Source organism: Malaclemys terrapin, chromosome 4 (genome assembly GCF_027887155.1).
Source record: "Malaclemys terrapin pileata isolate rMalTer1 chromosome 4, rMalTer1.hap1, whole genome shotgun sequence".
Classification (NCBI taxonomy): domain Eukaryota; kingdom Metazoa; phylum Chordata; order Testudines; family Emydidae; genus Malaclemys; species Malaclemys terrapin.
Window position 1 is genome coordinate 112,788,488 of NC_071508.1, and position 16,457 is coordinate 112,804,944.

General features: G+C 55.9%; 1 protein-coding gene across 5 annotated transcripts in view; it reads left to right on the forward strand.

The window, feature by feature from the left end:
- The window catches only part of TMEM63C (transmembrane protein 63C), a 69,443-nt gene extending 53,348 nt beyond the window's left edge, over positions 1-16,095 (forward strand). For all 5 annotated transcript variants that reach the window (XM_054027172.1, XM_054027170.1, XM_054027169.1 and 2 more), the window contains 12 exons: positions 843-976; positions 1,541-1,663; positions 2,226-2,379; positions 2,989-3,095; positions 4,844-4,930; positions 6,635-6,700; positions 7,135-7,297; positions 9,101-9,206; positions 9,647-9,814; positions 10,186-10,301; positions 10,999-11,070; positions 11,426-16,095. In XM_054027172.1, coding sequence (XP_053883147.1) covers positions 843-976; positions 1,541-1,663; positions 2,226-2,379; positions 2,989-3,095; positions 4,844-4,930; positions 6,635-6,700; positions 7,135-7,297; positions 9,101-9,206; positions 9,647-9,814; positions 10,186-10,301; positions 10,999-11,070; positions 11,426-11,638 — 1,509 coding nt within the window. In that variant the 3' untranslated portion in view covers positions 11,639-16,095. The remainder of the gene's footprint in view (positions 1-842; positions 977-1,540; positions 1,664-2,225; positions 2,380-2,988; positions 3,096-4,843; positions 4,931-6,634; positions 6,701-7,134; positions 7,298-9,100; positions 9,207-9,646; positions 9,815-10,185; positions 10,302-10,998; positions 11,071-11,425) is intronic.
- The last annotated feature ends 362 nt before the right edge of the window (positions 16,096-16,457 follow it).

Below are 16,457 nucleotides of genomic sequence, written 5' to 3' on the forward strand. Positions count from 1 at the left end.
GCCCCGAATCAGGCACCCACGCTGGCTCACCGGAACCTGAATTGTGTATGTAGGAAACACTCACCTGCTACTGCCCGCTAGAGGCACAAACCGTCACTTGCAGCTGTTGTTCCAACCCAGACAGCTGTCTCCTTGACACGGATCTTAGTGTTGTTCTTTTGCAAGCAGCGTGTCTGCCTGGAGAGACTGGAATGACGTACAGTCACTCTCACTTTCACACCCACCCCTGGGCACCTCCCCACCACAGCTGACTCACTGCAACTGTGCATCCTGGGTTAGCATTTGTCAGCTGTTGAACACTACTTCTTAATATCTCTTCCTCCAGTACACAAAGGCCACGATTAGTATCGGGGTCCTGTTGTGCTAGGTGCTGTATGTGCCCACAGAAAAACATAGGCTCTCACACTCAAAGGCCCCGATCCTGCAAGTTGCTCCTCACTGGCAGACCCCTGTGTGCACCAGCACAGACCCCGCCCACACAGAGCAGCTCCATTCAGGATGGGGGCCTAAGAAGACAGGGAACACCTGAAGGGTGTTGGGAGAGGGATACAACCGGATAGAGTCAGGTTTAAAATCCATAGGTGCACTTTCACCTGACAGTTACACAGTGTAAGGGCCAGCTCTCCCTGTGTGCCCCTTGCGTCATTCACAGGCTGATGTCTCGTAGGCACCCAGCTCCTCTCATTCCCACTGGTAGCTTGCTCCATGACTGCCCCCCAACAGCCAGTCCAGGTGTTGATGTGACAGCCCCCAGATTTCATCCCCAGTGGTCTGCTGGGATGTCGGTCCCCGTCTCTCTGGGAGGAGAGCTCCTTTAAAGGGATCTTTCCTCTCCCCTGCAGGTGGATGCTGAGCAGTACTACGGGGAGCTGGAGGAGAAACTGACCGATGAGTTCAATGCTGAGCGCAACCGCATCTCGCTCAAGCGTCTTGACATAGCCTTCGTCACTTTCCAGGATGAGAGGATGACAGCAGTGTGAGTGCTGGCCTCAGCGAGAGCCGGGCCGAGGCCCTGCTAGCTAGAACGGCCCTCTGGGCAGCTTACACATTACCCCCTCCCCATGGGAAATCAACCTGAAATTCACACAGCTCTGGGGTGTAAATATAAAAATAACAAGCAGCTTTGGCTTCTCTAGCACTTTCCCCTGCTGGGTTTGGGATCAGGAATGGTTAGTCCGTTCCTGCTTCAGAGCCAACAGGGGTACCCATCCCAGCTCTTGGGTGGGATTGTCAATGGCCCTGGTGCTTTGAGGCTATCAAGGGGCGCTCCGAGTATTTCCCTGGTTCCGTGTGGACTCTGGTTTTCAGTAAGCTAAACCCAAATGGTGGTTTAGTCTCAGTTGGACTCTGTCCATCATATCAGCAGAGTATGATCTGAGTATGGCAGAGGGCCACAGCCTGTGATTGTGGGAAGAATGTTCAGGGTGGCAGAGATCCTGAACCCCTTCTCCCTCCCACCCGCCTCCCCGGCTCTTCTCATATATGGGAGTAGGAATCTGTCCCATGAGCCAAGGTCTTCTCTTCCTCCTCTCTCCTGTAGGATTTTGAAGGATTACAGCCGCATCCACTGCCGCAGGCACCCACAGCAATCCTCCGTCACCACGGTGGTAAAGTCCCACAGCTGGGGCGTCCGCTATGCCCCCGCCCCCAGTGACATCATCTGGTAAATCCCCACACAGCTGGATGGAGGGGGCACCAGGGCATGAGGTGGATCCAAGGCTTTAATTCTCCCAGACCTTTGGGAGTGCTAAGGGCTGAGAATCTGCCTCTGCAGGCCTTGAGCAGTGACACCAATGCAGCGAGGTTGCAAGTCTCAGCTAGGCCAGGCAAGGGAGGGGAAAATGAAGTCTTCCGGGCTTTCTCTGGCATTGGTGAATCCAGAGCCCATTGCAGGGGGCACAGAGATTCCATTGTGCTGGTTCTCCTGGTCCCTGGCGATGACCCCAGTTCCAGGTGGGACAGTGCAGGGGACAGTTGTGTTGAGATGGGGTGGGATGGGGACTAATAGCAGGAAACCCAAAAGCAGAAGCCCTAGAATAATCAGAAAGGATGGGGTCTATGTGGGGGGGAAGGTATGGGGCAAAGCGAGCATGGGAGCCAGTGGGTCAGGCTGCTGAAGTGGGGAGAGCTCCTTCCCAGCCGGGTACCAGGAGGGATACCTCAGCCACCCACACTGCTGTGCCTTTCCCTGTGCTCCACCTGCTGCATACTCTGTTCTCTTGTAGGGAGAATTTATCTGTCCGTGGCACGTCATGGTGGGTGCGATTTGTCCTCCTCAATTTCTGCCTCTTCATCCTCCTCTTCTTCCTCACCACACCTGCCATCATCGTCAACACCATAGACATGTTCAACGTGACGCGGCCGGTGGAGAGCCTCAAGGTAGCCAATTCCTGCGGGGCTCTGCCTGCTGGACTCAGGGACCCACCTAGGGGGTACCCATCTCCGAGCTTGCCTGAGGAGGGGAGGGTGTGGGCTGTCTCTGTGTCCCCCGAGGAGAGCAGGGCATGCCTCTTCTCTGCACTCTCCATGAGTGGGATGGGTGTCTTCTTTGCAGGGAGAAAGGGAGAGCCCACATGGTGGGCAGCCATGTGTCCCTGATGGAGGCATCCTCGGGTCCTGTCTCTCGGTGAGGTTGTGTGTGTCCCTCCACCGCAGGCAGTGACCCCATACCCTGGGAGGGGCACACACAACTTCACACATAGGGAGCCCATGTGGCAGGGCAGCTTTGTGAGTGTGCCAAAGCAAAGGAGGTGGGGTGGGACCATTACAGACTGCACCAAGTGCTGGTATGCTCCAGAGCTGCCATTAATCCAGCCCCTTCCTCCGCAGTAACCTGTGAGTAGCTGGGGGCCTGGGTGCTTGCTCTGTCCCAGTAAAGCCTTCTGTCCTCAGCCTCGCCGCCCCTCCAGCGGTGGAGCGAGCCTCCCAGAGGCCGTGCCACCAGCCAGGCAGGGTCCTGAGCTTGTTTCCGGTCTCTCCCCTGCCCAGAATCCCATCCTCACCCAGTTCTTCCCCACGCTGCTGCTCTGGGCCTTCTCTGTGTTCCTGCCCTTCGTCGTCTACTATTCCGCCTTCTTTGAGTCACACTGGACCAGGTAACTCACGGCCTTTACACTCTGACCTTTCACCCTGGGGCCTGCCTGCCCCCTCGGAGTCACTCGGGATCTGGATTTGAATGAAAACCCCAGTAGGTACCATTTAGTCCATCTGCAGGGGTCAAGGTGGGATTGGTCCCTACAGTCTGTTCCGCAGGGTGTTGTCCAGTCTGGACTGAACAGGCTGCCAGTCCCTCCCTGAGGAGACAGTTCCGTGCCCTGAGAGATCGCTGCATCTGCCCATGTATGCACTAGCCAGGTTACTGTGCTAGGTGCTCTGCTGTTTGTTCCTGCCTTCTGCCTTCCGCTCTACTCTGCTCTGGTTAGGCCTCAGCTGGAGTATTGTGTCCAGTTCTGGGCGCCGCATTTTAAAAAAGATGTGGAGAAACTGGAAAGGGTCCAAAGAAGAGCAACAAGAATGATTAAAGGTCTTGAGAACATGACCTATGAAGGAAGGCTGAAAGAATTGGGTTTGTTTAGTTTGGAAAAGAGAAGACTGAGAGGGGACATGATAGCAGTTTTCAGGTATATAAAAGGGTGTCATAAGGAGGAGGGAGAGAACTTGTTCACCTTAGCCTCTAAGGATAGAACCAGAAACAATGGGTTTAAACTGCAGCAAGGGAGGTCTAGATTGGACATTAGGAAAAAGTTCCTAACTGTCAGGGTGGTTAAACACTGGAACAAATTGCCTAGGGAGGTTGTGGAATCTCCGTCTCTGGAGATATTTAAGAGTAGGTTAGATAAATGTCTATTAGGGATGGTCTAGGCAGTATTTGGTCCTGCCATGCGGGCAGGGGACTGGACTCGATGACCTCTCGAGGTCCCTTCCAGTCCTAGAATCTATGAATCTATGAATCTATGAATCTCCGTTGGTCAGCAGTCACCTGGCAGCTGCACACACAAATGCTTCAGTCCACTCCAGTGCTCTCGGCTACGTTCCAAACAGGCACTGAATTTCCAGGACAAGTCAGGCTGAATGGCTCCCAGTGCAGTCGTTCCATGCCTGTGGGGATGGAGGTACAGGCGCCCACCTTTTAAAAACTGACCTGATACTGGAGGGGTGTCAAAGCTGCCCCACCTGATGAACCTCCTGTAGTCCCCTCTCTTCTCCCTTTATCTATGCCTCTCGCTTTAAACCTGCTCTCGGGCTGCATTAATGTCTCCCCATGGCCTCAACCAGCAATCCAGCTGTGGTTGTCCAGCTGCGTTCCCTCTCTGCTCCCCTCACAATGTCCCACTCAGCAGCACCCCCTGCAGGTGGCCCAAGCCACCCAGTGTCCCCCAGCCATGCTCCTTCCATTGGCATCCTCTGCAAGTGCCACACTTCTCTCCCTGGGCACAAAATGTGTGCCTCCAGTCTCCAGCGCTGAATGTCCTGAGCTGGTCAGCCAACCATGACTCGTGAGGGAGTGGTAAAGCTGGCCATTGCAGCTTGTGAGATACGGTGAGATTTCCAGCTGCAAATACTGTCGTGGGAAGTGGTGAGAATTGGAGAGAGACAGTGGGATTTGGAGGGTGGGGGACTCCCCAGATGGCTTCACCACACCCTGTTCCCCCATTGTGGCCTCTGCATAGTTTAGGGAGAGAATCCCCATTTTCCCCAGTTAGCGCTCTGCTCCAACAGAGCAGTGTCCCCTTGAGGACAGTCTGATTCCCTGGTGCAGAACTGGACCCAAGCCCCAAGCATCTCTCCCTCCAGCTCCTCTTCTGTCTCCAAAATGTAAAAAGATCTTTTCCTTTTTCTGTAGGTCGAATGAAAATCAAGTCACGATGCACAAGTGTTACTTCTTTCTGGTGTTCATGGTGATCATCCTGCCCTCACTGGGGCTGACCAGGTACAACCCATGTGCACAGCCCTCCTCATTCACCTGCAGACTGGGAATTATATACATGTCCCTGGAGCTCTTCATCCTGAGGGATCAACCCCAAAGCATTTTGCAGAGACTGTGTGTTCAGGGATCACTTCACCCACCACTGAAATGCAGCCACCTCTGCAGTGGAACACAGCAGCTCTTAGCACTCAGCAATTCTACACACCTACACACGCAGAACGTGAAGTGTATTGTATCCATTTGAAACGTAATAGGAAATTAGGGAAGAAGCATGGAATTGCCCATGGCCCAACTGACCAGGATGCCAAGATTAACTCCCTGACTTTTGGGCAATGTGCCATCATGTCTTTAATAACCATGTGTATTCCAGAGGGCATCCGTGTTACATCTCCTCCGAAAGACTGCCACAGCACAGCATCCCCTGGAGCAGTAACTCTTTAAAGAGGAAAAATATCGTACAGATCAATAGCTGGTTATTTATCATTCTCTGTGGTGTTGCTCCTTGGCCAACGCCAGTCGAGAGCTTTAGGGGCTGTGGAGTAGCCCAGTTTGTCTTTGAGAGAGAACTGACCACCTCCCTCTGGGGAATCTCCTGGTCTGATGTATTGATCGTGTGTATCAATGGCTAGAGCAGCACAGCTACTCACAGGCTATCGCACTTGCACAGACTCCTGCTGAGGCCCAACTGTCCGGCCCATTAGCCAGAAAGCACTCGCTCCTCCCGCTCAGCACATTCATTGTCTGCCACCGTCCTGTCCCCAAACTCTCCCCTGATGACCCCTCAGCCCAAGGACCCCCAGCTGCACAGCCCCTCCTTCCTGAGTATGAGCTAGATCAAGTGACCCTGGGTATTAACCCCCCTCTTGTTCAGCTGATCTGCAAAGGAACTCCTTAGCCAGGTGTGTATGGAGCCTTGTTCTCAGGTCTAGCAAAGCTGTGATCAATTCAGGATCCTGGGATGGGGGCAAAGGTGGTTTTAATCACCTTTGGGATGTCCTTATTCTGAAGCAGGCTGGGATCCAGTTTGGTTCCCAGCACAACTTAGAGAAGCCGTGGGCCTGACCTAACTTGCCATCAGCTGCCTGTGGCACCAAGGGGTTGTTCTATCGGCTGGGACTGGTCAGAGCATAGCGACCCTTCAGTCATATCCCTGATGCCAACAGCTTTATGCCACCTAGGGATTCTGGCTGTGCTGGGGCAATTGCCAAGCAGCTAGTGGCCCTTTGCGCAGCTGGAGATGTGCAAAAGGACCAAAGCATCAAGCCAAGAGCACTCTGCGGGAGCAGCAGCTACTCCAGTAAGATTTTGACACGGCTCCATCGTAGGTTTAACCCTTTCTGTGGAGCGTTCCAGGTCTTGTAACGAGATCCTTCAGTAATTGCCACCTTTGACAGAACAGTGTTTTCCAGCATTTGCACCATGTGGACCAGCTGTTCCTTCCCAGACCAGCCTTGATTATTATCATTATTGTTGTTATTCACACAATGTCAAAACAAAACAGGCTGGGCACATTCCACACCGAGGTCAGGCCCTGTGCCAAAGGGAAGTCCAGAGATGGGTGCGGGAAAGGTGTGCTGCAAGACTTTTTCCTGCTCTCTGCAAGTGCATGCAAGAGAGCGAAAGACTCTTGCCTATTTGCCCATAATATTCTCTCTTGTCTGTATAACACATGTCTAACCAGCTTCTGTTCTCCTTTCTCTCATCCAGTTTAGATCTTTTCTTCCACTGGCTCTTTGACATTCACTTCTTGGATGAGGCAAATATCAAGTTCCAGTAAGTACTGGCAGGCCCTGAACGTGTGTGGAGCCGTGTTTGTGTGGGGATGTGTGTACACGTGTAGATTAGGGGGAGCTGCATGCACAGCTGGGTGTGTATAGGGACAGAGGAATTGCATTTTGCACTGTCGGTGTTTTTTGGTTGTAGTGTTTGTTTTGGGACAAACACTACAACCAAAAAACACCGACAGTGCAAAATGCAATTCCTCTGTCCCTAGTTTTGGTCCCCATTTCTGAGTGATCCCCTGAGCAGAAGGGGCTGCAAGCTCATGGACCCAGCAATCCTGCAGCTGTCACCCCCTGTGCTGCTGGGCAGCAGCTTGGAGGGATTCGGGCATGAGTCCTGCAGCCTCCAGCCTGGCACAGCTCTTCTCTGGCCATCTGCTTGGGGCACGTCTCATTCTCTTCCCTCCTTGTTGTTTCTGGGGGCAGGTGCGTTTTCCTCCCTGATAACGGCGCTTTTTTTGTCAACTACGTCATCACGTCCAGCCTGATTGGGACAGCCATGGAGCTGCTGCGCATCCCCAGCCTCATCGTCTATGCAACCCGCCTCTGCTTCGCCAAGTCTGAGCCAGAGCGGCTCCACATCAAGCGGGTATGTGGCTCCGCTCCCTGCACCCCCACACCCACACATTGCCCATCTGCCACATCCCGCCTGGGAACTCAGACCCGCAGATCCTGTCTCCACTGTCCTGGCCAGAAACTCAACTTCTTGTACTCAGGAGGTGGGGCTCTGGTCGCAGTGCCTCTGGGGACAGGGCCGTGGTCTAGGGCTGCTCCAGGAGGTGGGACTCTGATTAGGGTGACCAGGTGTCCGGTTTTCGACACCCGGTCGTAAAGGGACCCTGGTGGCTCCAGTCAGCACCGTCGACCAGGCCGTTAAAAGTCCGTGTGGCGGTGCTGCAGCACTAAGACAGGCTAGTCCCTACCTGTCCTGGCTCCACGCTGCGCCCCGGAAGGAGTCAATAGGTCCGTCTCCTAGGCGGGGAGGGCCACAGGGCTCTGCGCACTGTCCCTGCCCCAAGCACCGGCTCCATACTCCCATTGGCTGGGAACTGCGGCCAATGGGAGCTGTGGGGGCGGCGCCTGTGGGCAAGAGCAGCGCGCAGAGCCGCCTGCCACACCTCCGGCTAGGAGCTGGACCTGCTGGCCGCTTCCAGGGCGCAGCGCAGTGCCAGGACAGACAGGAAGCCTGCCTTAGTCACTCTGCTGAGCTGCTGCCAGAGGTAAGCCCATGCCCCAACCCCCTGCCCCAGCCCTGAGCCTCTCCAAACCCGGAGCCGCCTCCTGCACCCCAAGCCCCTCATCCCCAGCCCCACCCCAGAGCCTGCACCCCCAGACAGAGCCCTCAACCCCTTGCACCCTGAACCCCTCTGCCCCATCCCCCAGCCTGGAGCCCCCTCCTGCACCCCAAATCCCTCATCCATGGCTCCACCCCAGAGCTCACCCCCCCAGCTAGAACCCTCACCCCCTCCCACACCCCGACACCATGCCCCAGTCCGGAGCCCCCTCCCACACTCTGTATCCCTCATTTCTGGCCCCACCCCAGAGCCTGCACCCCCAGACAGAGCTCCAATCCCCTGCCCCAACCCAGCGAAAGTGAGTGAGGGGGGAGAGAGTGAGCCACCAAGGGAGGGGGAATGTAGTGAGCGGGGGAGCAGAGCCTTGGGGAAGGAGGCGGGGCTAAGGTGTTCGGTTTTGTGCGATTTGAAAGTTGGCAACCCTAGGTCTGGTCCCAGTGCCTCTGGGGACAGGCTCGTGGCTGGAGGCTGCTGCAGGAGGCTTGGCTTTAGTTCCAGTCCCTCTGTGGCTGCCAGGGGTAAGCTGTGCAGAGGAAGCAATCAGTGTAGGTCTGGGAAGGCAGCAGGGCAAGGGAGTACATCGTGTCGCTCAGTAGTGACCCCACTGACTGTGTGAAGAGCAGCAGCGCCCGGCTCTGAAGGAGAACCCCTTCCATGGTCAGCAGGCGATGGCTGCGCCATGTTGTCAGGGTGGCTTATAAAGGAAGAAGGGAAGCATAAAGGACTGGGAGTTGCTGCCAGGCCCTGGAAGAGGTGCTGGGGAGCATGGGGCCGGGGGTAAGGCAATGGGCTGAGAGATTTGGGGTCAGTTCCTGGCTCTGCCACAGACTCCCTAGGTGAACTGGGACAAGGCCTGTCATCGCTCGGTGCCTCAGTTCCCCATCTGTGGTGTGGGGGCAATACGTCCTTTCTCTGCCTTCCATCTGTCCATGTAGGGTACGAGCTCCCTGGGAGAGGAACTGTCTTCACTATGCGTATGTATAGTGCCTAGTGCGAGGGGCCCCGATCTCACCTGAGGCCTCCAGCTAGTGCTGTAACACCCACGATAGCACTAGGCTGGAGGCAGCAGGGTAACTGTGCTGTTGGTTGTGCCTCAGAGCCAAGCCTATGAGTTCCAGTTCGGGCTGGAGTACGCCTGGACCTGCTGCATCTTTGCTGTCGTCATGACCTACAGCATCACCTGCCCCATCATCGTCCCCTTTGGTGAGTGGCTGTGCCAGTCCTGTGAGCTTCCAGCCCGGCCCTCAGCTTCTCTCACCATCTCCTCTGGGCCTGGCCCCGGGGCTGGAAGCAGCCTCGCCCACACCCATGTTCCCAGGAGAGTCTGTTTTCTCCCTTGGGAGGTGAGATGATCATTAGAAGGCAGCTCTGTCTGGTCTTACTGGCCTCCTGCTGAAACATCCCCCGCCCCCTCCCCCCCCACCACACACACACTGTCTTGCAGTGACTGGAGAACCAGCCCTGGTACAGAGAAGTGAGCAGGGATCAGCTGCCAAATCCCCAATCACCACTGGCATCAATTCCAGGGACTGTTTTCCTTGACCCAGCCCCTCATCCCCTCTCCGAGCCGTGGTGCTCTCGCCTCACCTCCCTTTGTCCAACAGTGGCATCTGTCCTGACCCTCTTTCATCCTCCTGGCCCAGGTTTGCTCTACATGCTGCTGAAGCACATGGTCGATCGCTACAACATTTACTACGTGTACATCCCCACCAAGCTGAACCAGCGCATCCACTCAGCGGCCGTCAGCCAGGTGGTGGTGGCACCCATCCTCTGCATGTTTTGGCTGCTCTTCTTCTCTGTCCTGCGTCTAGGTAGGGTGGACTCAGGGCAGGGACTCCTCCGGCCTAGACCTTATCTGCATCAGAGCTCACTTCTCCAGGGGACAAGCATCCAGCTAGTGACCATCACCTTCTCATCAGGAACAGGAGGAGGGGGAATGGGGCAGACAGGGAGAAAAGAAATGGGGTAAGGGTAATGTTGGTGAGAGCTCGACTGTACTCACCGTGTGGGGGGAGGGCTCAGCCAGATGGGGGGAGATCATGGCTGGTACTTGTGGGGGGTATTCAGCCAGATGGGGGGAGATTTTGGCTGGTACTCAGAAGCTCTTGTGGCTGGTAGGAAGTGAAGCTGGTGGACTCTGATGCAGACTCCCATGCTGGCTGGCTGTTTTTCTCTGCTCTAGGTCCCATCCGTCCCATCACCCTCTTTACCTTCGTGGTTCTTCTATCCTGTGTCCTCTTCTCTTTCTTTGGCCTGTGTCTGAAGAAGCTGCAGCCAAGGAAGCCCTCCAGCTACCAGGTGAGAGAGGGAAGCAGCTGCTTTGGTCCCAGGACCTGACTCATCGTCTCTTTGTCCTGTGTCTTGCCTCTCAGGGGCCAATATGCACCGAGGTGCCTGAGGATTTAGTTGCGTCTGGAGCATCTCCCCTCTGCCCATTCACCATCACCAGCTTTGGGTGTGTCTGTGCTGCAGTTGCAGTGGCCCAGCTGAAAGTGGCCCTTCTTGTCTCCAGATCATAGGCTCTGGGCCCCACCCTCCTCCCCTGTCAGTGCTCACACCAGGGGCAGCACTAGGAGATGCTGCGTTGTAAGAGGTGCCAGCGCTTTGAGCTCCATTCTGCCACTAAGTGCAAGTTAGAGCTCACTGCCCTTCCCAGCAAACCCCAGTCTCCTGGCAAGCAGCCCCTGTAATCCAGGCTGTGAGAGCTCAGAGCCGAGGGGCAGCTGCAGCATCCCCCAGCTGCTGGTGTCCAGTCCATCTCTGTGAGCTGTAAAACGAGCTGTGGGTCTATCTCTGGGCAGCTATCGCTGATGGGCGTGGTCAGCTCAGTTAATCCTAGCTCTCAGTGGCTGCAGACATGATCCCTCCCTCTCCAACCCCATGGGCTCAAAGGGCTGTAGGAGGGTGTGTTCCTGGGGTTTGCCCCACCACTTTGGGGAGCTGATCCCTCCCTCCTTCCCTCACTGCTTTGAATTCTCCCGCCATCTGCCTGCAGATGTCCGAGCAGTCAGAAGGGGCCTTCAATGATACGGAAAGAAGCAGCATCTCCTCAACCCCTAACTCAAATGTGAGTATATCCACTCCCCCACCCGCCGCCCACCCCCTCCCTGGCCTCACTCACCAGACGCCTCGTTTCGGGAGTCAGCTTCATGCAGCGTCAAAACACTCTGATGCAATGAACCACTAATGCCTGAGACCAGGAGCACTGCACTGAGACTCCCACAGCGACCCAGACGTGCCTCTACCCCAGCATGGCCACTCATCTCCTGGTGCGCAGCTCTTGTGAATGGAGGGTAATACACTCACACGCCCCAGCCTCATTGGCCAATCAAATCCCGCCTTTCGTCCAGCCTGGATTCTGAGTGGGACCGGGGTTTCTTTCTGATCCTCGCCTCTAGCCCATTGTCTGCTTTGTGCCCCAGATGTTCGTGGCCACGGTGCTGCAGGAGCCGGAGCTGAGCCTGACGCCGGCTGCCTCCCCAGCTCACCAGTCCTACGGCACAATGGGCAACCGGCTGGAGCCGGTGGAGAACAGCGAGGAGGGCGGCCTGCAAAGCTTTGAGACGGAGCTGGAGACTGTGGAGGGTGAATTCAGAACCGGGCCCGTGCTGGAGGACCAGGTCCATTACCACTGAGCGGCCGCCCACAGCGGCAACACCAGCTGGACAGAAACACCGACATCAAGTATTGAGAACGGGGGGGAACTCTATCTTGTAGGCCCCAAGCTTCCTGAGCTGCCATGTCGACCCTGCCACCTGCTCTCAGGCTCTGGCGAGGGTCCAGTGCCGCTAACAGGACCAGATGCAACACTGCTGAAGAGCAGCGGCTTTTCTGGCCTGCGAGAGCCCAAGCCCCAGTGCTGGGGTGGTGGCCTCCTGCTCATGCACACAGATAATACTGGGGTCTAGGGTGCAGTGGTGGAGACAGAATGGAACAGAGGGAGAGACCCCAGGAGGCCTCCTGCTTCCATCCTGTGCTCCAGCTCTGAGCAGCTGAAGCCGATTGCTAGTGCATCTCATGCTCAGTAGCCTGCCTGCCATCTCCTGGCTTTCCCTTCTCCTGGAGTCAGAGTCAGCCACAGACCTCAGGCACCCCTCTTTGCTTTCCCTACCCTTCCCTCTGGTTCAGCATCCCTTTGGGAAGGAGGGGTGCAGGAGAGGGGGTGGCCCCATTGCGCCAGGGCAGACGTAGCTGTGAACCTTTTTTATCAACGTATTTTGGAAGATTGGGGGGTTGGCACGGGATTGTTCTCCTGCTGCCAAGGGAAAATGGCCAGAGAGCACCAATGAATGTGTCCAATGCAGAAGCAAAGGCCTGCAGCTCTTTGGTTGCCACAGGCGCCAACCAGACTCAAGTGCAGATGCCAAATCCGTAGCTTTGTGGTGCGCTCACTCGCTGCCCCAAGGAGCAGGGCAGGGGAGTTGCCCTTCAGCTGGGCCCCGGCGCCAGGCCTGGGTGTCGTCTGTTCCTTCCCCCCCATGTCTGCTTGTGGCTGTGTGTGTGTGTGTGACTGCTGAATGCTGTCTTTGGGGCTCCTTGCCTTGGTTCAGTGTCAGAGGTGGGGCCTGTCACCAGGCTCCCCATAGCACAGGGTAAGGGAGAAAGAAAGAGGGTGGGCGCCAGGGGGAGCGTGCTGAGGCCAGGATGGAAAAACAAGCAGCAAAAGGAGAGTTGTGTGCCCTGAAGCATTAACTCTTTGTACAGCAGCATGTTCCAGACTGCCGGCTCTTTGGGCATGACCCCCAGAGATGCATGTAGGCTCCAAGGGCTTAATTAAGGAGGCAGCTGGGAGTGGGGGCGGGGGCTCTATACGTGCAGGGGCTTATGCATGTGATTGAACAAGCTCCTTTGGGGAACCCTTCTGGGAAATCTCTGGGCTGGAAAAACCTCTGCCCCCATCACCTGGATTTGAGAACACAGAGCAGCCTCACGCTGGAAATTCCCAAGATGGCTAATGAAAGCTTGCTGTCACTTCGCTGCTGGATGGTCACCCCCTCCTTTTCCCCCCAGCAGCTGCTGCTGAATGACCTGCACTGGGCAAAGAGCTAGGGGAAGGCAAGTCAGTGCCAGACTAGTGACACTGGTAGAGGACTTTTATACTGCCCAGTCTCACCACCTGTCTCAGAAATGCAGCCACCTCGGGCATGGGCTGCTGCAACTGTTTAACAAGTACCCAGCAACACTGCACCAGTGCTAATGCCAGCATCCAAAGCATGGTTCTGTCCAATTGCAGCAGCTTATAATCCAGGGTCAGTGACTTCTTATGCCCCCTCACCTCCACCCCAAGCTCATGCTGTTCCCCCAGTGAGACAGGCATCATGCCTTCTGCCATGCATGGAGGAGCCACCTGCCCAAGGCTGAGAAACACAGAGCATGCTCAAAATGTTTGGATACTTGTTGGCATGGCAGGCTGCAAGCAAGGGGAGGGGTGTTCGCTGTAGGACCCCATGCCACTTGGCAGGTTGTTGTCACCTTCAAGATCCACCTGTGCAGAGAGTCATAAGCCTATTTGAAGTTGCAGGATGTTCAGCCAGGGGCTTGGTTCAGCTGCAGTTTGCGCCTCAGGGAGGGGTCAGCTAGTGCTTACTCTTGAGGGAATTCTGCACCAAAAAAATAAACATTTTGCGCACAATAAAATTTTGCAAAATTCTGCAAATTTTATCTGTCAATAATAAATGTGGCAGCGCCAGCATGGCAGTGGGGCGGACAGGCACTCACCCTGCAACACCGCCCCCCCCCCTTCCCAAACCCTATCCCTATGACATGGATGCAGTGGTGAGGCTGCTCCAGACCCTCAAGGGCCGGGCCTGCCCCAGAAACAGGGGGCCCTCTTCCCCAACCCCTGGCACACAAGGTGTGGGCAGGCACACTCAGCCCAGCAGGTGCCTAGTGTGGGGGGGGGGATCCACGTGTGGATTGAGAGGGTTCTGTATGGGGGCAGTATGAGTGCAGGTGGCTCAGCGAGGGATCCGGATGCATGGGGTGGGGTGGAATCTCGATGCACAGGGGCTTGTTTTGGGGCGGAGGGGTTCCAAGTGCAGGGGCAATGGGATGCTGCAGGGGAAGGGCCAGGTGCTGTGAGCTCATCAGCGTGGGCTAGGTACAAGGGGCGGGGGCTTGTCAGGGTGGGGGATTGAGTGTGTGTGTGTGTGTGTGTGTGTGTGGTGGTCTGGCTGCAGGGGTGGATGGAGGGGTGTTGCAACAGGGTGCAAGGAGGCTCCAGATGCAGGGGGTGAGGCTCGGCAGGCTGAGAGTTCAGGTGTGGGCGGCTTGTTTGGGCGGGTAAGGCTTGCAAGGAGGGGCAGATGCACAGGGGTTAGGCAGACTGGGGAGCAGCACCAAGTACAGTGACCCGCCCCCTCCCCCAGTGGCTGAGGCGTGATGGGAGTTGGAAGTCGGGGGGGTGGGGGGCACAGAGCATCCTGCAGCCAGGGTAGGTTTCTGGGGGTGGGTCTGACCCAGCCTGGGACTAGCAGCTGACCCGGCGGCACTGCTGTGGTGTACGGGCATGCAATGACTTATGGTTTCCCTTTGCTTCCCCGTCAAAAAGTCATTTTTCTGCAGGGAAGCAAAAAAAAAAAAAATTGCCTGGGGACATGAATTCTGCACACACCCACTGGCACAGAATTCCCCCAGGAGTATATGAGCATCAAGCCTGGTAGCTACATAGCTGACCATTCACTGAGCTGTGCGGCTACAGGCTGAATTCAGCCCTGCCAACAACTTGCTCCAAGTTGCGGGCGGGAGGGAGGCAGGCATGCAAGTTGCCCTCTGAACACATTACAGAGTCCTGTCTGTCACCACAGCCAACAAATAAAACCGTGACTTAAAAACAAAGGGTGAGGGAATTAAAAAATATATTGGCTCCCCTGCTGCTGTCAAAGCAGCCATGATGCCACAACCCTCTTGCAGAAACTGGGCTCTGGGCCCATGGGCAGGGTAGTTACCACTCCCCATTCCCAGAGCTGGTCTGGCTGTGGGGATGATGCTGGTGCACAAATGAGGATCCAAGCAAAAGGGAGCGGGCCTGGTCCCCTTAGTGTGGTTAGAAAGGCCAGGGGGGTGGGGGGGGAAGGCGGTGAAAGGGGCACAGCTCTGTCCCCAGGGGACAGGACACAGGCAGGAGTGGGAGCATTTACTGCTCAGCATCTAAAAAATGTTCTCCAGTGAGCACAAGGTGAGTATAGTAAGCCAGGCAGCCTGTCTGCACCCCTGAGGGTGGTGGGTGGTTGAAGCGGGAGTGGGGGGGGGCTCAGCTCCTTAGGGCCGGGCTTCAGCCTCCCACGCACCACTCCTGTGTCACATTAGCCCTCAGTCATGCCCACGGGTGCCAGAGGGAGCGTGCTGATGGGTGGCATGGGACAGTGGCAGTGAAAAGTCATAGTAGCACTGAGGCCAGGGACAGCAGCTCCCAAGAATGGGACTTGGGATGGCAAATTTGGAAGGGGGGAGTGGGGGGGAATGAGCTCCAAAAGCAGAGATGCTGATGCAATGGATGACCCTCCCATTGTCTGTGTGCACATGGCCACATCACAAACCCCTCCTGGACTCAGTGCCTGGAGCACTGTTGGTATCTCATAGCCCATGATAACCCCCACCCCTAGCAGCCATTCAGCCAAACACTCATCTGTCCCTTTGCATATACACCCCTCCATTCCCCACCTCATACATCCCCATGTATACAGTGGTGTCTGCACAGCTCCACCCACCTCACCCCAGCCAGCTACTCCCTGGCCATCACCACCACCCCCATCCAACTGAGCCCCTGTCTAAACTCACCCTGTGCTGTCTCCATCCACTGGTTGTTCTGGCCCAGTTCTGGGGGAAGGTGGATTGTTCCTTATGCTGCTTCTGTTGGAGCCAGTTTGATGCTATCAGCACCTGATCAACTAACCTCAACGCCTCTCGCTCTTTTGCTGTTTCTCTGGTATGGAAGCAAAGTGCCTGTGAGTGGTATGGTGTCCTTGAGGAGCTCTGGTTCCTTGTCTGACTTTCCCTTGGCTGTCACACTATAGGAATGTGCCAGAGTTCTGTACCTTTCTTGTTATTTATTGCTATGACCGTGCCTTGAATAAAATGACTTCGCCCAGTCGTTGCCTGCAGTAAATGGCACCTGTTTACACTGGATTACACTCCCCTACGCAGCAGGAAAGACAGAGAGGTGTGATGTGAAGGACATTGGCTCTGGGAGAGCCTACACAGGGTTGCTGTTACGATGCATAAACATAACCCAGCCCGTTTTTAAACCCAGAGCTTGCATTTGCACTCCGGCCTCTCACAGCAGTGAGTGCTCCAGGATACTCACTGCAAGAAGACATGGCTCCTCCTCCTTGGTTTAATTTACTGCCCTTTAATAGAGATGAGATTCTCAGGAAAACAGCTCCCCTTCCTAGCAGTCTGTCTGGCCCAGTACTGAGTGACACATTCCCATCCTGTCAAACTGATCCTTCTCGT